Source organism: Egretta garzetta, unplaced genomic scaffold (genome assembly GCF_000687185.1).
Source record: "Egretta garzetta isolate BGI_Z169 unplaced genomic scaffold, ASM68718v1 scaffold144, whole genome shotgun sequence".
Taxonomy (NCBI): Eukaryota; Metazoa; Chordata; class Aves; order Pelecaniformes; family Ardeidae; genus Egretta; species Egretta garzetta.
In genome coordinates, this window is record NW_009259316.1 from 263,203 (window position 1) to 290,479 (window position 27,277).

The following is a 27,277-nucleotide window of genomic DNA, read 5'->3' on the forward strand; positions in this document are numbered from 1 at the left end:
CTCTCTCACCACCTTCTCATTGATTGCTTCTCCGCACGGCTGACCAGCTTCGCACAAACGCTGCTACAGCCGTCTCGTTCCTTCCACCTGGACTAACTCTTCCAGCGCCAGCTGAGGCGCTTCGCTCCTACAGAAATTCTTGCTAGGGGAGGCTGCAGCTTTTAACGTTCGCATGGACCCAAAAGCAATAGGACAAATTTGTGGCGAATGATGCCACTGAGGCTGTTAAATGCAGGCATCACCCCCCGGGCCAGCTCCCAGAGAAACACCTACGTGGCCAGTGGGAGCATAACCTGAGGAATTATCACTGGTCTGATTTCTTCTTCCTTGGCCATCGACTCTATTCACGATGAAAAGTCAAAAGTATTGTGTTGGATGCTTTGGTACTGTAGTCTCTCCTGTTTTTTCATTTCCCTGCTCAGCTTGTTACCTTATTCAGAACAAAACCATTGATCAGACATAAACGGTTTTCAATTAACCTCATTCTACCTATTATTTATCAGATTATTTTCTTCAAATGCTTACAAACTGGTCTGTTCTGATGTTCTTAATTGCCTGCCTCTACATTAACTGTCCAACCAATCTCTAAAGTATTAAAATTCAGGTTATTTGTTCATCATTTCTTTGTCTACTTTTCTTCCCCCCGCTAAAAGATGAAGTCTGTATTTGTCCTTTTTAGTCCTGAGGGAAAGTCTCGTCTGGCATGAGCTGCACTAGCAAAAATACTTCCACAAGAAGAAAAATTTTCCCCTTTGTATTTTTTGTAGGCTATATTCTCAGGAAAAAACTTGGCGTTACAACTGCATTCGTAAGAACAATTGAAAAGAAGCTGGCAAGATGATTTAGAGTTCAGAAAAAGCATAAAGAAATACACTAACTGTAAAAGACAGTAATTCCTAAGAGTTTAAAAATACTATTTTGACTGTATTTATCAGCATGTTTTACACTGTTGAGATCACTTTATAAAATCCTTTGAATGTTATTTCTCTAATATAATTTTAATTTTTTAGCATTTGTAAAGAAAAAAAAAAATCACTCTCCTTCAGCCAAAATTTTAACACATGCAGCAGCTGGGGGAAAGGATTTTCTTTCATACCTGAAACTTGTGAAAAGGAATTTAGCCAACTTCACCTAGCCTGTGAAATTTCTTGCCATCCTCTGATGTATTTGACCTTGTTTTAGATTAAGAACAACTAGTACTAACAAATCAAAACAAAAACTCCTGGTTTTGACAGTTCTTTCCCCTTGACTTATTCCCAGCGTAGCTCATGGGTTTCTCAGGGATACATGCGAGCCTCTTTCCTACACACTCAGAAATATTTAGAACGCCTGAGTTATTATGATAAAAGCGCAACTTCAGAATCCAACATGGGGCCAAAATGCACTCCTGACCTGCTTCCAGGTTTTACCCTAAATGGTTTAGTGCTAGCAGGCGCATCCTAGCTACAGAAGATATACTCGTCTCTAGAGTAATAGGAAAGAACCAGATCACCGCATAAAGTTAATGGTTGAAAACAGGCATGACGCTTTTCCAAATGCAGCAGTCTGCTTATTTAATAAAACGCCCAAACCAAAAAATCTGTGAAAAAATTTCACAAGTATAGTTTGTGGAATCAGAAAAAACCCCCACACCAAAACCTACAGAAAACAGGCTTTTTTGAAGTTTATTTGTTAAATATCTTGCTTTCTTAAAGGGCTTGTTTGTGCATCCTTTCTTCCCTCTCTCAAGAAATTATGAACCCAAGAAGTCCTGAGAGTTTGTACTCTCTGGAGTCATTATCTGCTCCATTTTAATAAGGCACTTAGAATCTGTTATCCAGCATTCTCTGAAGAAGTCTTTGCTGAAGGCATATGGCTGTGCTACACCACAGAAGCAAAAAATGGAAGCGGTTTGAAGTCTAGTATCTGTGTTTAAACTTTCTCAGTCATTTGACTGCCTTGGATTCCAGAGAGTCTCAACTGCTGTCTATACATTCTCTTAATTGCCAATTATAAAAGAAAAAAGTGTTTTAATTAGTAAATTATAGTTCCCTATCTTGCTTATGTTGGTCTTGGGACTTGGGTCTCCTTTTCCATTCATGGGTCTCCTTTTTCATTCGTATGTACAATTGAAACACCTAGGAGTCAGTCAGTCTCCCAGACAAAACAGGCCGTTTAAATATCCAACGTATAGCCTGTTACCTGGAAGAAAGTCTGTATGCCAGATAGACAGGTTGGCCATATATTTGAAGGACGTCTTAGAGTTTTAGTCACACAGATTCAGTTTAGGGCAACCAAGCTTGTGCAGTAAAAAGCCCTGTGCCACAACTGTCAAATTCCTTCTACAAGACAATGAAAAAAGACAAATCTGTGATTCAGGTTTAAAACCAGTAAATTTACAGTCAGCTGGGTCGACAATTACATTCCCAAACAAGCAGACACTTTGAAAAGGAGGCAAGCTAAAATGAGATCTAGTTCAACGATATACAGATGTGAGTGCGTGTCTATGCAAACACGAAAGCTGCATCTTAAAAAAAAAGAAAAATAGAGCTTCTTTTATACATGTTAACTCAGAATAGCGTCTATATGAGGGCAAACTAGTTTAAATCTTGGGACAGGATCACATGACACTGTCACTTTGGTTTCTCACTCTGTTAGACAAGCTTTCTACTTGGGCTAGATGACAATCCAGACGTGACTTTCTAGTTGTACAAATATGAAAATAAATAATGCCATTACAGATGCATTCTGGGTTCCATTTTGACAAAATATTTTATTTTTTATGTTCTAATTTTCACTTTTCCATTTGTTATGCGATTTTTAAATTGACGCTGTTGTCACTAAACCAAAACAAGGAGTTTTGGATCACGTATTACCAACATATGACATATTCCTCTCATACACTTTGGTAGGCACCTAAGCTCAGTAAGTCTGTTTCCATGTGCCCTTGAGTTTGAAACATTTAAAAGGATTATTAGTAATGCGCTGCTTCTCACGTCTTATAAATCAAAATATTGGAAAGTTATACAGTTCTTTTGTTTTGGTTTTAGAATCAAGTGAAAAAGATAATCACTAAAATCAGACCACAAACAATGTAAACAGTTACATTTAGCAGAGTTACCAGTCTGAAAAACCTATGAATAAAGATTTGGTTCCAGAAAAAAATATATGACGTGCAATAAGCAATCCTATCAACCTGGAGGAACAAACAAATAGGATTGTGATTGCTTAAGTAAGATGATTCCCCCAACCTACAAAGCAATCTCCCTGTCACATCTGAGTTTCAAGTACTTTCCTGCATCTATTTTACAGTCTTGGAAAAACATTATCAGTGGAGAGCCTTGAGAAGAAAGGCTGGTAAATCAGCTTTGGTTGTTGACTAATCAGATGAGCACAATTAATTATAACACCAATCAGTTCATTCGATTATTAGGTTCATCTCTTTCTGATCAGCTACTTAGAAATTTTAATACAGTGGATAAGAAGTCACAAAGCAGAACGCTCATTAGAATATTAGAAAGTATGAAACACTACTCTGAATGAAACAAATTACATTACAGCATAGCATAGAAAAGCAGAAGCCAAACGCTTTTTACTGCGTGTATACTGATACTGACTGCTGTGGATATTTCTCTGGTTGGAGTCTCTCTCCAAACGTGAGAGGCTTCTTTCCCCTCTACCAAACTAAGAATCCTTAGAAATGCTGTCTTATCTCTCATTTCTCCCCATTCCTAGCCTAGACTAGTTACTAGTCATTAGTTCTACCTTTTGTTTTACTGTCATTATGCACATGCTCTATATTAACAGCACTTCCTTCACTATTTTCAGTTAGGCATCTCAAAATTCATTTATTATTTGCTCATGGTATTTCTTTCTAGTCACATAATTCATTATTATGATACTGCTCCTGTGAAATTGCATTTTACTATTTCTAGAACAATCTCTCCCCTCGATTTTCTTATTTTTATGTTTTAACTCCATTAAAAACATCAAGATATCTATGCTGCTTCCCCCTAATAACATCCCACAGTGTTATGATTTTTTAAGCTAAATACCTGTAAAAAAATCTCATTATCATAAATTGCCTAATTGTAAAAATATATATATATATAATGTGATGCATAATAAATTCTAGTTCTTATGCTTTGGCTAAATGTGCCTTCAGCGTAAGAAATAAATATGTATGCTCATGTCCTAGTTTCATGACAGTTAACCTGAAATTGCCAGAGTGTGTATCCTACCTCAGATTATGTCACTTCATCATATCTCCAAACGGCTTTATGTGCATACTGAGAGATGATGAAAGAACTGACCCTCTAGCGTGCCCTTCAGCCTAATGAGTCACTGTGCATCATTGCTGCTCGAAATAACCTGTAAAAAAAGAAGGGAATCACTCTACCACAGCCCTACTTACCCCCACCTAGTCCATGCCGTATAAAATGATGAACAAACACTCTCTGCTACTGGCACTACTGCTGATGCTCTCTACCCTTTTGGCTTATAGCCCAGGGATGGTGTTTGACAACTCGGCTCTTCCGCTGCAAAAAACCCTTTTACAAAACGCTACACTGCCCTGTCTCAGTGCCCGACTCTCTTGCATGTCACAGTAATTGCTTGGGGGGCAGAGATTACTTATTGTCAGAGATTTCGGTTTTTCCCTTTCCATTTTAACACATACCCTTCTGGTCAGTTAACTCGTTCCTGTTAAACTAAACACCAAATTCAAACTTCCCATTGGTGCCTCAAGATGGTCAGGAAACGCTTGCAGCAATAGCAGGTTCTCTTCTTCCACTTCCTCATCTGCTTTTGCCTTTGGATATTTTACCCTCCCATCTGCAAATTTATACATTTAGCATGTTCCTGCATTTGCCTCGTCCTGATTCTTCCTATAAATTGAACCAAAATACCTGTATGCAGTGAAAGAAGAGGGCCCCCTCCTCGCCGCGCCAAAACCCAAAATGGAGTTTGCAGGAGCTGCGTGTACCTGAGTAAAGGCTTCTGCAGAATCATTGCGTTCTTTATCTCATGATCACTTTTGTGCATCCTATTTCCATCTAGTCTCACCCTACACAGGGGCTTCGCTCTATGTTCTTTGGGCCAAGGGGCAGAGTGTATTTGTGTCCTAAAAACCCACGACTGACCACCACCAACTAAAGAGTGGGGGGAGAATCAAGCAAACTGAACAACCAGACAAAGCGACGAGCTGTTTTCAAGCACAAAGTTACAGACGCTGTGGCAACCTTCACCACCTGTGGCGATCTCTCGATAATTATTCCTCCGCTAAGGGATTTCTGCAGTGGTGATGATTCCTTAGCTGACAGGTGAGCCCTCCCTGAGTGACAGCTACTCAGCGCCATCAGACTTGCTCCCGTGTGACCCGTTTTTACAACGCGCCCAGTGCACAAACCTCACCTCTAGCACTGTGCTTTGACTATAGTGGTGTTATGCCTGGGGAAGAGTTCCACCCGCTGTATGTTTTGTGTGCCAGTCAGAGACCAAATTAGCAAAAAGATAATTACAGCTTATAAAGGTGTCTGTTCTTTTCTGAATAAACACTCATTCTAATTTTGTAATTATTATTTTACCATTCTCAGTTAATTGTCAGTTACTCAACAACATACCTTCCTCCAGTACAGCGCAAACACAATTCCCAGAATTAAAGTAAAATTTCCTATATTAGGTATAAAAGAGTGCAAATTATTTAATACAACTTTAGGCAGCTCAGCACTTATTCCCCAGCTCAGAGCTGATTTCCATTGCCAAATCTTGCTGAAATAAATATGCTAATACCAAATACTAGTGGATTTTTTTTTTTTCTTCCTGAACAGGTGGCTCTGATAAAATGACACTCCATCAAGATGATCACTGTATGAATCAAGTATCGCAATGTTCCAATTCCTTGTGCTTGAGTTATCTTTCTGCCTGGGATACAGAAGGCTCACGTGACTGTAACTGATAAACTGCCTGCCTGTTTTGCACGAGATGATTCATTTATGGACGCTGCACTGAGAAAGGCAGAATTACCCTGCAATTTATTAATTATGGTTAAAGTCATGCCTACCACTTCTGTATTATTTGATTTACCTCATTTTTTACACACCTACCTACATGCCCGCCAGCTTTACACACCCGTTCCCACAGCCCAGGACCCCACCGCAGCCGAGCCCAGAGCCCCATCCCTGCCCCAGAGATGCTGCAGCAGTGCAGGTCCCCAGCCCTGTTTCTGGCTCCATGTTTGGATTTCCTGCCTCGGCCTTGGAGCTGGCTCCATCCCCTGCTGCCGCCTGATGCTCCCTGGAGTGCCCAGAGGACCCACTGCTCTCCCCTCGACTCTGCTCCCCTGGCTGAGGCTGCTGGTGAGGGCATTGCCCGGCCATCTCTCAGCCACCCTCAGCACCCGGCTCGCTGACCCCAGGGGGCAGCCCTGCTCCTGACACTCCCTGACACAACTCATTAGGTAGCTGACTCTCTTGAATCTGCTATACTGGTATTGATATGCCCTCTCTTTCCACTCCTAAAGCCACTCAAGACTGAGTAGCGCTTTTGGTTGAAGGTCTGTTATTCTGAATGTTAAGACCTGCATCCTTAACTGGACTACAGGCTTAAGCACATTGGCCTCTGCAAGTGCGAAGTATATGGTCTCCATCTGAGATCCCCCAAATCTCAGCTCCTCCATAAACCAAAAGCCATAGCTATGTCATGCTTAAAATTAGCTCTTGTTATAATTTTATGTATGCATACACAGGAGGGTCACATCAGTCCCATATTTTCCTCTTCATCCTGTAGATTTTGTTCTATGGGGTGCTATGCTGCTGAGGGCCCTACACCGCCCTCCCCTGCCATGTGGGATACAGGTGTTGGAGGGGCCTCAGCTGAGAATCAGGCTCTCCTCCCCACACCATAATCAGGGTCAGACAATGACCTGCACTTTGCTGGGTACCAGCACCTCTCCCTGCAGCCCTAGATGCTGGCGGCAGGTAAGCATCCCTCTGAGCACAGCTCTGGGAACAGACTTCTTAGCTGTATGAGACCACAGAGCTGAAGGGGTACACCTGCACTCCAGAGACACACACCAGCACCGATGGATGCCACTGAACACACCGGGAACACGCAGGCACTGTACGGACTGTTCTGCTGGAGGAAGCTTATGGAAAAGTTACTTGAATTTCATACGCAGTATTTATCCTGCACTAACTTCCTCTGGGGACACCAGGCCTGCCCTGACAGTATTCACAGGGAGAATTACTGAGAAACAGCTATTCTGCAGTTCTTTGCTTTCCGCCCTTTCACTGCGTAGACAAGTCCCTAAGATAAAACTCTTGGTTACAACACCCAAGCTGTAACTCTTACTCAGCTTCAATTTAACCTTTAAGCCTACTTCTCACCAACCATATCTGCACTCTTGCCTGATCATTCTACCCAAAATGGTGCCCTCAGCATCATGGTACTAAGCCACGCAACACCACTGTCATGAATGTCATCCACTCTCTGACAATCTCCATGGAAAGCAGCACCTTGGCAGCTGGAAAAGATGAACCTCTGTGTTTGCCCACACCTTTTGGGGCTGTGCCGGGCTGCTCCAACTTCTGCCTCCGCCAGCCAGCAGTACTGCCGTGACAAGTGCAGCCAAAGCCACTCGGGTGCATGTAGGTGAATGCTGGAATTTCAATCTGCACAGCGAAATCTTTCCTCAGAACGTGCCTAATTACACCGAGCTGTTTCACATTTATAATTCAGAAGTCAGAATTTCATACAGTGGCATCTGACATTTGCTATAGCCTCTTACAGTAAGGCTTTCACAACGTTCAGTACGCCTTCCTCCTCCTTTCCCCAATGAGTTGCTTTAGACCACTTAGGTCTTCAAATTACACATTTATAACCCGAGCCCCGTTCGAAGAGTGGCACTACAACCTGCCCGAGAAGATTCAGGCAGCCTGTCACACTGTAAACTTGCTTTAAAAGTCTACCCCGTTAACTGAACGAAGCATGAGAGCCAAAAAAACCTGCGGTGCTAGGGAAGTTGATTGCTACTATTAATACCCAGAAAGAAGAGCAGTAACAAACATAAACTCTGAAACTACTTCAAAGATCAAGTATAACCAACTTTGTTTATTTAGCCCAATGATGAAGCCACTCTGAAATAAACAGCAGAGAGCTCTGGAAATATTTCCGTATACAAGTCCAGAGAAGTCTAGAAAAATATGGAGGTATCAGTGAGATCAAAAGCCAACACCTAGATGTTCCAAAATCGTGTTAGGAAAATGAATTAAGGAAAAATCCACTGAGTTTCCCCTACCTCCATTCCTTCAAAAACATAGTATTTGTATTTTGCACAGAATTTTGAAGTTTTATCTCAATTTTGAGGGGATTTAATTGGTTTTAGAGACTTGCGAATGGCACTTGAGACACTTTGCAAGTAATGGTCAATACTTTGACTGCAGTTTCATCTTGATGTAAAAAATTATGAACAGCAGCTTGTAACTGCAATTCTGGGATTGTCTGTGCTCTTTGCATCATAAATATGTATTGAAAAAGTGGTAGTTACTAAGTGACAACCCCCCTCCCTGCCTTTTTTCTTCCAGAAAAATTGTTTCATCAATGTTGTTCTGATCTGTTTTTTTTTTTTAATCCCACTTCTCTCTTTTCCACTGTCACACTGTATTTTTGACTTCCACTGTGAGACAGCCACCAAAGAATGAAATTTAATTAAAAGGAAAATACACATTGCTTATGGCATGAATAAAAGTTCATTCAACCAAGGCAATGAGCTGCCACACCAACAAGCTGCAAATGTCCTTCTACAAGGAGTACATCACACAGTCCACCCTCCCAAAGAGAAGAGCAGCCCACTCTCCAATTCAAGTAGCAGATCCTTCTGGTGTGTCTCATAACACTACTGTAATACTTCAGAATTCATTTCCAGAGAGTTTTCAGTCATTCCACAGTCAGTTTAATTAAAATTAAGTTTTCTAGAGTGAGCCCACTGCATTTACGCAATGTTATTTATATGAAGAGCGACAAGCAGATCTCCCTTACTTTGTGTCTGAAAGGAATTCTTACTTTGAGAGTTAAATGCCACTTAAATACCTTGTGTTCAAACTGTCTGCTTAGTGTTTCAAGTCACAGTGATTATTTAATTCTGCAGTGTGTGGAATGCAGTCTATTTAAATAAACATCTTATTACATATGTCCAATGGCATAACTACACATTTCAATTTAAAATCCCGTCAAAATACCACTTACTAATTCACAGAACTCACTCTATTTACTTCATAAACTATTCTACGATTTAAAATTAGTCCTAACAAAAATTAAGAGAAACCCAATGAACACTCATTAACCTACACTACTGTAATTAAAAAAAAAGATGTTTCAAATACAAATCTTTCTCTAGCTGTTTGTCTGACGTTTGAAAGTAATTTTACTTGCAATTGCTAATCAGTTCATCATTATGAATTATAAAATAGTTTACATAACAGTACGCTTAGAAAGTCAAGCACTGAAAACTTAGTAATACCCGAACTGCGTTGGCCTCTGCAACTGTAATTCAACCCCCTTTTACAGAACGATGGTGATATGTTGTCTACACTGTCACTTTTCACCCCCACAGGACTCGTGCTGCATCCACTGCACCAGATGGTCTTAATGGTTGTGAATCAGAGCTACACTGTAGAAGGGGTTGTTTTCTGTTAACTTGCTCATCTCTCTCAGCAAGCGCTCCAGGATCAATCCAAGGGAATACAAATAATGGCCCTGAGAAGAGAAAGGAGGTAAAGGAATTTTGGTCTCTTCCAGATTTTGTTTCAGAGCTTGCAATTTCTGTATTCCTCATTTTCTGGGGGCTTGACTTGAAACTCCAGAGTCACTGACAGAATCTCTGAAATGCTGGTTGGAAGGAACGTGTGGGAAGTCACCCAAGTCCAGCCTGCTGCCTGAGGAGGGACTATCATCAACACAGGACAAGGTCAGCGGTTTTGTTAAGAGAGCCTTGAAGACATCAAAGGATGCACACCCCAACACCTCTCTGTTCCTTCCAGGTAAAGCATAATGACCAATTTGAACCTTCCAAGATGAAATTTGTGACCTCTTCCCTGCACCCTCTCCAGTTTCTGAACATCTCTCTTGAACTGGGTGGGCTGAAAGCTGGACTCAGTATTGCAGATGGGGCCACACCAGTACTGAGTAAAGGGGGAAAATCTTCTATGGACCTGCTCGCCCCAGATGTACCCCAGTCTGCCTTATTCATGATGAAAACACACCATTAAACTCCAGTTTCTTTTTGAAAGGGGTGATGATCAGCCAGAGGGTTTCCAGCCTGTACTGATAAAGCACTTAATAAGGTGATGGTATGTTGCATCAGTGTTCTCCGTTCATCCACATGGCCAGACACTTTATCATAGAAGGGAATTGGACTCATTAAGCATGACTGGCCACTGGTAAACCCATGCTGACTGTTTCTCCTTCGCATGTTTGGAAATGTATTCCAAAAACTCATGGTCCAAGATTTTTCCAGGGTTTAAGGTAAAGGTGGTCCCCAGACTGTCCTTCTAGTTCTCCTCAAAGACAGATAAATTTTTAGCCTTTCTCTAGTCCTCAGACACCTCCCCCAAACACCAGCATGCTAGCTGCCTCATAACTGTATTGACCAGCTCCTCTTGGAGGGTAAATCCTAACCAGTTTCATGGATCTGAATGTATTTTCTCCAAGCAGTCCCTAACCTGTTGCTTGCCCATGGCTGGTTTCTCCTTCTCCTCCCTAAAATCATGCTGAAACGTACAGGAGTCTAGGAGCCAGATTTGCCTGATAAGACTGAGCCACAAAAGGTCTTCAGCCTTTTCCCTTTTGTCCATCACTAATTTGTCCTCCCCAGGCATCAATGGACTCACATTCTCCTCAACTTCTTTCTGCTTTCAGGGTACATACACCTGTAAAATCCCCTGCTGTGACTCTGTATGTCCCTAGTTAGCTCTAGCTGGGCTTTGATCTTCCTCATTTCATCTCCAAGTGCAGAACCAAGGCTTTCCATACTCCTTTGTTGTTCTGGTTTCCACTCCTTGGTCTCTTTTTGTGCTTCAGGAAGCTTTCTGTTTACCCAAGTGAGCTTTCTGCCATAATTGCCAGTCTTCCTGTACAACAGGGTGGTCTGCTCCCAGTTTTTTTTTTTTTAATTTGGTGAGCACCCTCCTCCTGTAAAGCAGCTACACAGAAGCTTCAAAACCCATTGAATTTGTGACTGCCATGGATACGTTGGTGCTGCTGTCAGGAGGAATGATCAAAGCGTAGGCAGGTATTGTTAACAACCACAGTTAAAATGGAAATATGCCACTACAGTTGAGGATAACAACCTACAGGTATAGCCCCAGGCCCACAGGAGTTCTATACCAAATGCAACGGTCTGTACTGCTGGCTGAACGTGCTGATGGGAAGCTGCTGCAGGTACACCTACCCAGTGCTGCAAGTTAGCCTTCCAGTTCTACGGCCAACGTCATTCCTGTTTCCTGCCTGGGTATCGAGGACTGACAACAGTGGTATTGCTTTGAGTTAGACAGTAGCAGGAATTGTGCTGAGGCCACTAAATTTGTTACACAGGAACTATGAAAAATGCAGAGCAAACTCCAAACTGGCGTCCTCTGGAAACCGTTCTGTTTCTCACTGCAGATTTTGAACATGAACAAACATTTACTATTGGTAAGATAGGGAAATCATTTATATTTTACTGAACACATGCACTTCACAAAATAAACACCACAAGGACAGACCTCCAACAGAGAGGAATAAGTGTGAAATGAATGATTAAGCAGGAAAGGAATGAGAAAGTTTAAATGCCTGCCAAGAGTCACACTCCCCAAACCACTGCCTGTCTGCACCAAGGAAAACTCCAGTTACTCATACGCCAGTGTAAACACGATCAATCTCCTTCTTTCCTTTTTTTTTGGGGGGGAGGGGGGGGGGGAGAGAGAGAGAGAGAGAGAAGGCAGTATCACTATTGTTGGAAACCGAGAAGAAAACTGGTGGATAGTTCCAGTATTCCCCTCATCATACATTCCTGTACTTGATTTAAGAATGGGAGCCATTAGATTAGCTTGGCTTATGAGGAGTAATGGAATTCAATTACTCTTACTGTGTGGCAGCTACCTCTATGATTTTTGATAGATGAAGGCCAGTATATTACACTTATGAAAGTATTAAAAATACTCTGGCTCTCGCTTATCTGTCTGATAGTACAGATGTGGTTTACATTAACATCCCCGAAACTCTCTGCGTACTAACTACAAAATAATTTGAGTACCCTCATACAAAGTAAGATCTATTTACTTTGCCAAAGCATGCTCAACTGAAGTTCTCACACACTTGGAGGAAACAGCAATCGTATCTAGGGATTACAACACTCACTTTGTAAACTAAATCTTTAGAGTTTACAGTATAATTTACAATAATGACCTACCCAAGCCCTTTGAAGAATGTCTGACTATATAACATACAGTAGCAATAAAACATGATAGGGCTCATGCTATGAAAAACTAACATTTGTTTACATAAATTAGTCCCTATTTAGTAATTACACTGTATGTCTGCAATAAGGTCAAGCAACATGTGACTCTGGCAGAAGCAATACTGCATCCATTATAGTGTAGACAGAGGTATGTCAGAGAATTATGGAGGATAATTAATCAGTTAATGCTTTCCATGTGTTTCATGATGTGTGGAGCCACATTTCTAGAATAAAGTGTTTGTGCTAATGAAGTCACTTTCTACTTTCTTTAAAAAATACTACCAACTGCTGTTATTCAGTCCAGAGACAGTACCAAAAAAAGAAAGCATATAGCAATATAAACACATACAAACCTCCCCACAGATGCACACACATCTTTCTTCCTGGGTTATTAACAAGTAATGATATATTTTCATTCTAGATAATAACCATATCGAAGTATTTAAAGTACCTATAGGTTTGAAGGAGCAAATGGTAAACCAAACTGATTATTGACAGAAAGATGGCTATGTATTCACAAACAGGACATATAGGAGTAGCGTGCATCTACACAACCAGCACTTAATTCAGGTGCCTAGTTAAGCAAGCCATCTAAACCCAGTCACAAATTGCTTTTATAATCAAAGGAAGGTGATGGTAAACTCCTCACAGGTGGAGATGCTGCCTACTTAACTTTGAGAACCTTGGTTTTCTTGATTGAAACCCAAACAAAAAAACCCTCAATGAAAAAAAAAAAAACATTTGGAGAAATCTGGGATTATTTCAGTGCCCAAATACTCTTTTAGTCCACTTTTCTACAATCTAGCTGAAGGCAAACCCAAAATTACCAGTCCTCTCAACAGTAAAGCCAAAATGAAATAAAAAAGCAAGCATATTATTCCTGTAAAAACAATTAAAAATTCCCCCATTGTTCCTGTAAATCATACAAAATTTCAGTTCAGAAAAATGCATCATTCCTGTGAATTTCCCTTTCCCCAGTTTCAGAGCTGGTGATCCCAGCCACACTCCAGCTGACTTTGCTGGTGGATCCTATGCCTGTGCGTGGGTTAGTTACTGAGCGCTTGTCCTCAGTAACCTCTGCAGCCTTGTGGCAGGGAAGGGGGACACCATTGTGCCAAGGAGCGGGCTAAGGAGGACTATGCTGGTTTTGAGACAGATGATGTCTAGCGTAGAAGACATCACCCTAATTGCACCGCCATCCTTAGTGTAAAGTTAATAAAGCCGCATCTTGCTTCTTACATTTGTCCCAGGGGTTGGATCATTCTCTTGTGCACAGCAAATATTCACAGAAACTCGTAAATGTTTGTTTCTGCCACTTGGTCATGCTGTAGGTGAATGTAAACAGAGTAATTTGCCTCTGCTCTGCCCCCTTTATCACATGGGCTGTAAAGAGGGTGACATCCCACCCCCACCCATTTAGTTTGCTAACTAACTACGAGATCTCCCTTGCTTCTGTGGGGCTACAAAACTTAAATACTTAGAATCATAGAATTGTTTAGGTTGGAAAAGACCTTTAAGATCATCAAGTCCAACTGTTAACCTAACACTGCCAAGTCCACCACTAAACCATGTCCCTAAGCACCTTGTCTGCACAGCTTTTAAACACTTCTGAGGTCCCAAGCTGTGCCCAAGGCCAGGCAGCCTTAGGTCTACCACTGACTACAAGCACTCACCTGAGCAGCCTGGAGTGCAACCAGCCTGCGAACACAAGCAGCTAGCTGTAGCACATGCGTATCTACCAAAACTGTGGACCATAGTGCATATTTTCTTGTGTTTGCATAGATTTGAAGACACTCCTTCTTTGTACGAAGCCTGGCAACCAAAGATGGCAGGTATCAATCAGAATCAATTTGACCAGTCTACTGAAAAAGGTCCTCAACACAAATTAATTATAGAAAAAGAACCCAGAGAATTAAATGAATATTTTGATGTACATAAAATATTTCTTTTTTCTAATTTATTATGTATTTTTACTTTGTTAGTGGATTAAGAAAAAAAATCACCCAGTTTTGTATATGCATAATACCTCCATTGTGCCCCCTTAGGATTATCTCTGCTGAAACATTTTCCAAGTATTTCACTTTTGCGCATAGTAAATCAGATACAAAGATGGATGAATGACAGCAGGGGAAGAGGAGGAGGCATATCTCAGTGCTACTGTCCTTCAAGAGAAAATGCTGAAGCTGTAACCAACTAACTATAATAAATGAGTACCTGACAAAAAGAAATGAGCTGTGAAAGTAAAAAAGCTACACTAGGATGAATACTTCAGAAGTACTTTGTCACAGAAATCCTCTGCGTGTAGTGTGCAGTCTTAGCTAAAAATACTATCAGGCAGATGTTAAATGCTTTTATATAGTACATGCAGATGCAGTTAAAATACAGAATTATTATTATTTTTTTTAAAAATAGAATGTGTTCATCCTTTCCAAAGGAAACTTTCTCAACAGCAATACAGAACTTGAAAATAAAATATGAAGCTAATTTAGGGAAGCCAACAGGACAAAACCCTAAGACCCACAAACCTTTAAAATCTTTAACCCGTTTTTAAAGAGGGAAATCTTCCACCCTGCCTGCCATATTAGACGGAAACTTAGCACAGACTTTGCTGGCGGAAGACAGGAAAATCCTCTCGACCTGTTCTGTTGTTGCCTCTCTGCGCCGTGTCCGCAAGGCTGTGTGCGTAGTAGCGAGCTATAGCTGGCAATCAGCATCACCTTGCACCTTGCCCGAGCTTTGAACCCCCTCATGCCATGTGTGTGTTAGTTTTTGTTGTGTCCAGAGAAATATTCAAATTGGATAAAACTGATGAGACTGAATTAGTGATGGGCATCGCATGCTTTTTACTTCAGTCTTTATACTTCAGTCTCAGTTTAGCCCCAAATTAACTGTTCACTTCGCTAGTCCTCTGAGAAAGGGGGAAACCCATCTGACTGCAAGTAATGGACTTTTATCTTTCTTTCTCAAAGTATTCTTACTAGATTGTCCTCTCTACTTAAGGAAAAATCTGACAAAGTGCTCAAACTCCTCTATGGAGATGTGTAGTGGCAGTAAGAACACGAGCTCAACACTTACTGGGCAAAGTTTCACAGACGATGCCATCCAGAAATGCTGCTGTGTTTCAGTCTTCAGCTCAGAGATCATGAGCGGACTATAAGCCAGGCAGGCTCGGCAGTCTGCAGCCTATTTCATCAGGCCCTCCCCCCGTCCCCCCCAAGAGCCATGTTTTTATTTATTTACTTACTTCATCAGGAAGCTTCCTGGGAAAATATTTCCAAAACAGATAGAAGTAATGACGTTTGTAAGTGTGGTTAGTGGGGACTGCAGGTCTTACAGCTTCAGTGCTAAGGGTATTACCCGGGAGAATTTCTCACAAGCTCTCAGGAGCTCACCAACTTGCAGAAATGTGGAATGCCATCAAAGCCTTCTGGCAGCAAAAGACTTGAGCACTGGCTCAACTTGAGCTGCTAGCATTAATTACCCTTGTGCTTGAAGTGAGACAGTTCATATGCCCAAAACATGCTGAAAGGGGGTGATAAAATGTATGCTCTGTGATGTTGGCTGGCTTATCCAGAAGGATGAAGCAAGCTCAGCGTACTTCAAACAGATATCTCTACTGAAAATCCTCAGACTGAGCAAAGAGACCAAATGATCTTCTCACTCCTCGGGGAAGTTTCTTCAGATTTGAAGCAGTCTATCATAAGATAATGAGGGAAAGCTGCAAAAGTACGCCCTGCCTTTTCTTCACTATGCAGAGCCACATGTTTTCTCATGTTCCTTTTTCATACTGCCTAGTAATGCAAACAGTTTTAAGAGGAGAAAAGCTAGCTAATATACAAACCAAGTGATTAGCACCAAAGAACCTCAACTTTACCAAATATTATTTTAGTATCTGTGGTGGAATTGAGTGGGCATACACACTCTGGATGACTGTGTTTCTCATTTTCCTTGGGTAAATAAAACATCATCCTCTATCTTCAGTCACCATGACCGTGAGTGGTGCTACAGAATTGCCACAATCAGTTTTTCTCTCATGCTGAGACAAATAGTATTTTCTGTGCAGCCAGACTATACCGGTTTTTCAAAGTACCCATTCAAAAAGGACTGTCTAGGATTTTGGATGGTCAGAAAAGCAACAACAGAGGTACACTCTGGTTCCCACTGACACCTGTGGCCCATGTGATTCTTTCCAACGGGCTCAAGACAGTTGAGACAGAATTGGGTCCATCTCTTCAGCTTCCCACGCAGTGACCGCATGGACGTGCTGACCCGTTCTGAAATACATGTGGCATCACACAGGCTTTGGGACTTTTCCCAAGATGAAAAGAGCCGTGCCACTGTGATACTCAGCTCTGCAGCTGGCCAGCGAGAAGGAGGCCCGTTGTAGTCAGCTGGGCTTGGAGTCAGCAGGCCACCAAGATTCGGATCATACTGTATTACAGTGTCTGCCAAGCTAACGCTTACTCATGAATAAACAAAAACTGTACCAAAACGAAAAAAAAACCACCAACCCACAGAATCTAAGCCCTTTCACACAACAAACGATTTCACTTTCTTCAGAGCATTCACATCCACATGGCCTAAACCTCTGACAGAAGGAAATGTAAATTAACACTACCTAACCATGCAAACATGGGCCGACATTTAATTTTCACATTAGGCACTAGTTAACAGCAGGCATTCAACCTGAAAGGAATTAAAACCACCAAAAGCTGGGAAAATAGTCACTCATTCAAAACATACTTGAGATACTCAAGACATCCCAAATCCAAGGCTAGGGTATGCCGTAAGTCATGCCACCTAAGAGGCAGCAGTTGATAGTTTTGCCATCGTTGCTGAGCCTATTAATATCGTAAGATGCAAGTAAAGGTACTGAGGCACATGAATTCTTTTCATATGTGCATGTATAATTTCCAGCAAGAGTAAATTAGTAAATTACAGGAAGAACACACTCCTGCCATAGCAACATGTAAATATTTGTAACTGTATGACACCCAGTTAAGTTGTTGTTTTTTTCCCCTAAAAAACCTCACATACATTCGTGGTAAGGAGAGTAAAAGTTCCTAGATGAAGGATAGGAACTCAATTTCAGCTAGGTCCTGAATTATCAGATTCTGACATATAGGTCCAATATTTCTAATTTATATCCAAACATGAAGCCCCACTGAAACATAAATGAGTTTCCTTGTTTGCCCAGGGATCACTTAATATTTTGAAGATGGATGTTGACAGATTACTTTTTGTCTATCTCAGTGCAAAATCAATATATTGGGAGTTCCTTCTGCATCTGAAGGCAGATGAAGGCAGAGCAGCCCAGAGTCTTTTATCTGATAAAATGATGGCGGAAGGAGATGCACCACCGAAGCTAGTTACATGTTTTTAAGTGTAGGAGAGCAAAAAGTGTCTGTAATTATGCTGTACTATTTTTCAGACCAAAGGAGAATACAAAAGGCATTCTATAACATCAGTTTAAAACCAAAATTTCTGGTTGAGATTTTGATCAACCTGAGCCCAGAATGAACTTCCAAAACTATGTGGAATTTGTAGCATCAGTCTGATAGGTTGAAGTAATGCTTTTACCAGAAATGCTGAAAAAGCATTAAACTTCAGAGTGCTATTTGAATACCACTGCTATAATTAATACAGTATGACCTTGTATAAACCTTAAAAATTTGTTCATGAATATGCAAAGTGGGAGTAACTGAGCTGTGAAGAAAAAGTGGGGTGCTTAAGTATCTGACACAGCTACACATTTCATTCTGTTGGTACTTCTCCCTCGAGTATCATCTGAATAGAAATATTACAACAGCAATCAGAGAACACTGATCTATTTATACTAAAATCTCCCCCTCCCCTCAAATCTTAACATTAGATTTTTACTTCGGCTACATTTCTGAATGATTGCAGCATTCAGTAAAGAACAATCTCTCTCGTATCTTGCAGAAATTTGCCTCTGAAACGTTATGCTTAATTGGGATGCAATCACTGTGGCCTCTCACAATTGGCTGTGACTTTTTTCTGGACCGGACCTTTCAGCTTCTTGAAAAGGTGAAATACGTTTTCCACGGCAGACTGACTCTTATTAATTTCCTGTGATTTTTCCCATTTTGGTTTGTGATTGGAAGACCAGGAATATGGCCATGAACATTTACACATGAGCTACTGAAAGTTTTAGGCCTTTTTAAAAATACCTTTTGCATAATTCATGCCCACAAAAGCAGCCTGTCTGAAAGTTTTGAATTGGGGTGCCTGAAATTTGACACTTAACCTCATCAACAACACCAAAACTACAAATGATTTTCAGAGCTGGTAAGTCAGTAATAGTCTAGAATACTCATAGCCTCTAAAAACCAGGCTCTTGTATAGGCACCTACTCATTGATGAAAATGCCTGCCATGAGGTAAATGCAACTTATGAGCTTACTCCTTTCTATCTTGCTTTAAAAGACAAGAAACAGCAGTTCTGCTCATTTTCCCTCCTGTGAACTGTGTTCCCATATGGTATTCCAGGAGGCATTATAAGGCTTATCAAAGACAGTTTTTTTCAAAATTCATCATGTACAAGTAATACAGAACTTCTGAGGTAATATCTTTAGAAGTAAACAATATGCCATTCAGCTTTAACCAGGAAAGACAAGACATAGAAGTTGTCATCAACAATACCTTCACTTATATTAAACTGAAAATTATCTGATAGTCATTCGTACAGTACATGTCAGGAATCCTCGCTTTCTTCGAAATAATGAAGAATTGACATTAGCCCCTCAATTCCTCCATAGCTTCTCATTGCTGGGACCCAGGAGCATAAATGATATAATTTTGATAAGAATTTGAGTTTTAGTGAAAAGGGATTGAACTTCACAGAACCAGACACTGGAACTAAGCTTTTCCTTAGCTTCTTTAGGAGGCTTTCCTCTGTACTTACTTCCAACTCCACATCCTAGAGAAATTCCCAAGTTGAGGAGAGCTGTCAGGAGAACGTGTGTTTGTTTAACAACGGACACACCAATATAACCCTTGAGTTCAGAAACTCTCTAACTTGATTCAACACCCTAGTTGTGGCCAAACGAGGTTTAACACATGGTGTGCAACTTCGTAGACTATGTAAAATACCACGTGTGTTTCACCACAGTACGTTCATAGAATGTAGCTAGATCATTGGCATCCAGTCTGCTGATCTGATGGTCCTTGGATGTTAATTACATCAGCTTTGTAATTTTAATAGCTCAAAATGTATTAAAAAGACAAGAACAGTAGTGATTACCCCTTTTTCCAGGATAAGACTGGATTTGAAGAGGCTAAGAGGAGGTAAAATTGTGGGTTTGGATTTGGACAGCTTCCGTTCTGCAAGCGGATAACCCAGCCTCAGTATCCCTCTAGGTAGCTGTCTCCTCTGCTTCTTGATTGCTGGAACTGTTTGTAGTAAAAGTCCCTCCCTTGAGTAGGCTGCTAGTGGAAATACACCGTTAATATGAGTTTTGTCCTAACTTTGGATTCTGACAGGCTTTTTAATGGAGCGTGGGCTTTCTTGTTATCTGATGCACAAGATTGCAAGGTCAGCCTGAGAAGAGCTCCTGGGCTCTGGAAAAGCAAGGGAGATACTGAGACGGGCTGGCAAGTCCAACATCTCTACATCCACTACAGCATACACAGTGACGGACAAAATGCAACTGTTCTGCTGATAGGAGGAGAATCATAAAATCAGCAGCAAAGGTGCTGGTCCCACTGTAAGAAGCCAGCTCCATTTATACCCAACTGCAGATATTCAGAGTTTGCACCAGTCAGTAAAGACAGAAACATGTTTTAACTTCAGTAATCAGCCCTTTATATATGTATGTATCTACACATATACACATGCACATATGTACATGTATCAGTTCAGTTTTTTAAGAAACATGTTTCATATGTATGTTTAGAAGAATGTTTCTTCATATATACGTATATTTCTTAAGAAACTAAACAGATGACGGATAGAAAGCCTGTGCTATTTATTTTCTGCTGCTCCCACATTTTCTTTTGTCAGTTTGCAGCAGAATGTTATATTCAAAACCGATTATAGGAGTTCCTAAGAATAGGTATCAATAGACTCTGGATGCTTAGAAGAGAACTGGAACAGAAATAAGACGGTGAGATAAATGCATTAGCTGTAAATTTCTGTGAAACAGATCATTCATCCACAAAACAGTTAAAAACATGTGATATTCAGGCTTCACAGTTAACACAAATTGCTTTAATGAGATAACTTGTTCCTTCCAAAAGTTGATCTATCCACAAAATACTGCTGGGTCAGTTACATTCATGTTTTAAAAGCACTTTTCCCCTTTGGTTTTCTATTCTGAGAGCTTGCTACAAATTTTTTTAGTTGAAAAATAATTAATGGTATTTTGTGAAAGGTTTGACAAGTTTGGAAATATGAAGTATGAAAATCTGAAAGGTATGGGGCTTTATAAACAAAAAAATCTTGAGTTACTCTCCCGTATAAGCAACTAATGGGATGGGAAGATACATATTTTAATAGATCTTTGATTTTCACAATTGTCCCTGTACCTTCACTGCATGATGAAAAATTAAATTGGAAGAAAGAAAACTACAGCATTTTATGATTTTGAATCTAAAACCAGATTAGAATCTTAAAGCAGTAAATTCTTAAAATTCCTTAAAGTCCTCAGATGAGATTCTATTAACTTAAAATCACCTTAAATTCATAGTAAAAACCAAGGTCCAGACTGTATATTAGGACAAAAAGTCTTGAAAAAATTTTGTCTGGGATTTTTTTGGATAGTCTTTGGACAGAAATCTAGCTTGGTGGTGAGTAAGTTGACACTTTGGGTTAAGATGACATTGTATAACGTGTCTCCTCTTGATTTCTAAATTTGAGATTAGGGATTGTAAACCCCCCTATAAATAACAGGGATTCAAAACTGAGTTTTCACTTGACTTTCCCTGATAAGTTTAAAGGAATCAGAAACTATAAACCAAAGATACAGTATTTCCCTAGCACAAATAAAGCAGTCATAGCTGAAATCCCAAAGGAAAAAAGTCAAACTTTCACACAGCTTAATGAGGTAAGGTACTAGTGTCTTCGTGGGGAGGCAAGTAATTGGGTGATTACTCTAACATGTCACACTGAGGTCTGGCAATTTATGAAAGATGAACATTAAGAATAAATTTATAAGTCATAGGTATAACACAGTATTTAGAGCTTTGAGTTATCTAAACCATTTCAAAGTATGTGAAGTTATGTGAAATTAATTAGTACTATATTGTATTAAAACATTTTCTTTCCCCAAATCACAAAAGTATGCAAAGTGCAGTTTGTAAATAACCTCTTTCAGGAAAGAAGAAAATAACAGGCAAAGAAGGTCCGATTTTGCTGCTGGTTTTCATATGATTTCATGCTGATTTCAGCTGGATTACTGTGTGATTGGAGTTGCAGCACTGGTCCCACATAGCATAATTTTAAATGTATTAAGAACTTGCTTAAGAATGATAATGAATAAGCAGAAAAGAGTATTAAAACCTGTAGTTAATAATCAAATTGAAAAAGCATAAGAAACTCTCAAGAAACTGAGAAAAGGGAAGATCAGCAGAAAGAATAATTCATATAATAATAATTCATATATTGTAGTGACAAACACAAAGATCTGAATATTCCTACATAATGGCCACTGCAAACTATTTATTAGCACTGTATATGGGATGGATTGTATTACAGCACCTGTCAGATATTATTTGAAGTTTTCATCAGTGAATGCATCAAAAAGCCAAAGGCACACAAGACTGAAAAAAACCCCCAAATGTCCTAGTATATTTGTTAGCATTAAACTTTATGTAATATAACCTGATGTCTTTAAAACCTGTCAACATTAGAGATTTAGAAGTATTCTGAAGACCACTACTTTTCCTGTGATACTGAGCACCATCACTGATAATCCCAATGCAACAGATACTGATGCATGTCCCTTCAAAACAACTTCAAAAACGCAAACAAAAAGAGAAAAAGAAAATGGCAGAGGACAACCAAGCCAGAGACTTAGAAGAAATTCTCCCATGGAAGATGACAACGGACTTTCCATTTACCAGGTAAGCACAGCAGTGACTCAGCCAGCAGCACCATTACATCTTCTCGCTTTTCATTACCTCCCCATCCAGTGAGATCTTGAAATGGAAAGACGAGGCTTCTACGTAGTCACAGGTGGAGAGCATGAGAGCTATTCAGTTCATTGGCGGGGGGTGGCTATTTAAGGCACGCTAGCTAAGGTACCACCTGCACAGAGTGTGCGCTGCTCTGGTCATCTCCAGTAAAACACAGGGCTTTCTAACGTTTTCTTTATGACAGTCACTGTTTCCTACAGCCTCATCATCTTAGCTGAATGCAACCAGTCACCATTTCAGAGGTCAACTTACACTCTTCTCCCTTGCACAAACCCAAACTTGACATCTTGTTCAGAGAGACGAGACTTTCAACAGCGACTGGGGAAAGGTAAACAAGAAAGCTCCCACTGGTGTGAAGCAAAAGTAAGTTCAACCCTCTCCAAATGTTCTGGCTCTGCCAAAGAGCATCCACAAAGACGAAGTGGGATGAAATTATCTAAAGAAGATGGATGAAGGCCAAATAAATATCTGAAGCAGTTACAGAGGAGAGAAAGATGCATCTGGGAAATAAGGAGGGTTTGAGATCAGAAAGATATTAGAAAGCCATACTATGGTTGAAGGGCCTGAATATAGAAGGAAGACCAACCTGCTCAGGACAGCCATTCGAATTATTACAGCTACCTGGGAAGGATTTAAGAGTTATAATATGCACAGTCTTTTGCAGGCAGATATGAGCTTATTTTGCAGGAGCTGACCAGAAGCCATTCTGCTATGACAGCGTACCATCAAGCACTTGGTAGTAAGCCTTGCTGCAAAGCAGTGTGTATTAGACTGGGCAACGTACCATTCTCATGTGGCCACATGTCCTCAGGCTGACCCAGAGTGCAGGCTACAGTAAGCTCACATCAGTTTGCAAATGGGCGTGCGCATACACTCACCAAAAAAAAAAAAAAAAAAAAAAAAAAAAGATTTCAAGACCAATGTGCAACGAATCCATCAACTATGAGGTAGGATGAACTGAGGTCTGCAGGATTAGGGATGGACATCAGTCCCTGAGAAGCAGTTGGGAAAAATGAACAGGAAGCTCATGGTGTGGGGAGACCAACACTGAGCATGCCCGTTCAGGTAAGGGGCACCTTGAAGCCCCCAGTTAATAACAGACACTTCTTTCAGAGGCAGCTTTTTAACTGAGAGAGGTTAAACATCAGAAGTGTGAAAAGCATAACACAGTACACGTCTTTATGGAAAGACTTCTGTCACAATGATTCAAGCAACTTTTTTTCTAGTGATTTGAATGTAATGCAACACAATTATACTACCAAACTCTCTTCAAAATCAGTACAACTTAGATACAGATACCTAGCTTCAGTCACATATCCCAACACAGCTGGTATTCACATACACATACTTGCATTTAAGTCCAATACAAGTACATTAACAGTATGGAAGTTATTACTTTTTATATTTCATTCTCCTGTGATTACATATAAACTGTCAATAATTACCAATTTTTCCCTTAAACCTTTCAGATATTAGTTCTGAAAGTGAGACATTTCATCTGATGAAACACCACAAAGAGAAAAAGGTGCTTGCTATAGATATGTAAAAAAATACTGCTGTTTTACTTTACCTCCTAATAAATTGGATTTTTTTTTTATTTAGCTCTTTGATGGATATCTGCTTCGAATGCAGCATATAACATAGATTGTATTACTGACACATACTGTTCACCTAATAATTTTTCTGTGATGTATGTAAAAATATTAACTAATCGATTTTCATGTCTCTGAGACAGATTACAGAATCTCCAATATACAAGAAAAAAGATGGCTTGAAAGAACTTGCCTAATATGTTAAAATATTTCAACAAAATTATATGGATTGGAATTCAGAAATTGCTGTGACTCAATCCTTTTGTAAGGCTTTGTCAGAACTGAAACTCTTCTTACTCATCCTATTTTCATTCTCACATCTACAGTGATTTTTAGGAACGGACAGATCACGTTGTACATATTCATGTAAGAGCACCTCAGTGTTGCATATACAAGTTTGGCATACAAATATAAATAAATCCATACTTCTTAAGGATCTATTTAAGTATTCCAGTTGCATGGTGTTAAATTGGTTGGTCTCTTATTGAAATCCATTTCTCATCTTCACAGAGCAGAAAAAGTCTACTTTACATACTTATCATAACTCCAGCAATGGCATCTGGAACCTGTAAGGCATGTTACTTTTTTGAGCATCTTCATTACTTTTTGTGCTGATTAAATTGGGCGTAATAGTGAGAACATATTGACTTCACTTAAGCAACTGGGGAAATGGGACAAATCTACAAGGAGAAAAACATCTGTAATATACAAGCTTAGATGAGAAGATTGGTCAAAGCAGTTAAGAAAAATGGAAAACCCAAAGCAGCGCTTCTAGAGATTGTTTTTTGAATGGCCTGAAGCTTGTTTTCTAATTAATTTCCAACTTCAAGTTTACAGCACTGAAAGTCATTGTCTTTACTGACACATAAACCGATTATTTATTTTACAGATGCCTAAGAAAGAGAAATACAAGTCAAGCCAAAGCAAGAAGATTAAGGCAGAGCAAATGTTTTGCAGTACTCACCTTAGGCACCCAGTGGCGTTGCGCAGCACCTGTGATGAATGGAGTTGTATTTTATGATCATCCTGGAGCGGAGAGTTTTCCCATCCAGAGTGAGGGATGATCACTGCATTGGTCAACACTGCGAGGGCATCCTGGATGATTGGCATTTTCAGTGCATCACAGGAGGATAGATTCCAGAGAACTCCTATCAAAAAAGCACATGACTAATAATTAACACTTGAGAAGATTGAATAGCTTTTGGTTTTTTTTTAAAAAAAAAAACACTAAAACACTTCACAGCATGGGTGCGCTTAATAAAGCTGCTTCCGTCAAGAAAAGAAAGTAAGAGTACATTGTAAAATGCGGCTGAATGATACCTGCAGAATTTTGCAGTGGGAAGACAGCTTTGAATACACAACAAGTAGTCACAGCAACATTGAAAATCATAGAATCATAGAATCATAGAATCATATTGGTTGGAAAAGACCTTTAAGATCATCGAGTCCAACCGTTAACCTAACCCTGCCATCCCACCACTAAACCATGTCCCTAAGCACCTCATCTATCCTTCTTTTAAATACCTCCAAGGATGGGGACTCGACCACCTCCTTGGGCAGCCCATTCCAGAGCCTGACAACCCTTTCAGTGAAGAAGTTTTTCCTAATATCTAACCTAAACCTGCCCTGGCGCAGCTTCAAACCATTCCCCCTCGTCCTATCATCTGTTACCAGGGAGAAGAGGCCGACCCCCACCTCACTACAGCCTCCTTTCAGGTAGCTGTAGAGGGCAATCAGGTCTCCCCTCAGCCTCCTCTGCTCCAGACTAAACAACCCCAGTTCCCTCAGCCGTTCCTCGTATGACTTGTGCTCCAGACCCCTCACCAGCTTGGTTGCTCTCCTCTGGACATGCTCCAGCAATGCAACATCCTTCTTGTAGTGAGGGGCCCAAAACTGAACACAGTATTCGAGGTGCGGCCTCACCAGCACCGAGTACAGGGGCACGATGACTTCCCTTGTCCTGCTGGTCACACTATTCCTGATAAAGGCCAGGATGCCATTGGCCTTCTTGGCCACCTGGGCACACTGCTGGCTCATATTCAGCCGGCTGTCAACCAGAAAATTTCTCAGAGCTAAGCCTAAAAACTGAGTGGCTGGTTATGATCTAGGCCTGTGTAGGCTGTGAACCACATGTACAATGAAGGAGTATTACATGTATTTTTTTAGGGCTTGGACTTCACACTTCTGCCTTCTAAATAAAATTAATAAGAACCAATAGCAGAAAATAGGTTCTGATTTACACTAAGACTATCACTGTTGATAGATACGCATTGAAAGAACAAACGCCCAACTCTTTCTGTGATCTTCAATGTAATGAAAGAGGATGTACTGCCTAGGCTAGTTGGTACTATCAGCAAAAAGACTTCCATCACAACCTGATACAGTAAGTGTGGTATTATCCTGGCCTTCAACAAGCCATTTTTTATTTGGTAAATATTTTACTATATAAAGTTACAGAATACTATTGTTTTAGCACAGAAACACCAAGTTTAATGGTGCAACTCACAAGGAAATTTACTGGAATTTGAAAAAAAACCCCCACCTTCTGTTAAAATCCAAAGAAAAGGAAGAGCAATCAAGAGCCAAAGCTTTCTGAGCACAGCAGCAAGAATCAGGGCCACTGCAAATGTGCCATGGAGAAAGCATGCAAGAAACTGTTGGGGGCAAAAAGAGACCCTGCTTTTCATTCCCTCATACGTATTTTGTATATTTACTGGAAAGGCACATTTGATTTTGTGCTGTGCCAAGGGCCTGCTACTGCTGGGCAGCTACTGCTACAGGGAGAAGCCGGAGGGCAATATGCTGCTCTGAAGAAGTCTTTATTTTTGCCTTATATCCTCCCAGGAGCAGCTCTAAGAGCAAGCCTGCCTCTTCCTCCCTCTCCTCTTGCCAACGTACGTCCTCTTCTCTAGAGTCCAACCCTACTCCTTCTTAGTCCTCTTCCTGTAGTGACAGTAGCCTGGCCCCACACCTAACCTTGAGGGGAAAAATTCAGTTTTGCCTTTACGGCTACAAATCCTGAACCAACGGAGAGAAAGATTATCATCATTGCAGACACG

The 27,277-nt window shown here is 40.4% G+C and overlaps 1 protein-coding gene across 1 annotated transcript in view; it reads right to left on the reverse strand.

The window, feature by feature from the left end:
* Nucleotides 1-27,277, reverse strand: part of CTNND2 (catenin delta 2) — a 581,628-nt gene that overhangs the window by 114,137 nt on the left and 440,214 nt on the right. The window contains exon 11 of the mRNA XM_035892032.1: nt 25,183-25,366. Within this exon, the coding sequence (XP_035747925.1) occupies nt 25,183-25,366 (184 nt within the window). The remainder of the gene's footprint in view (nt 1-25,182; nt 25,367-27,277) is intronic.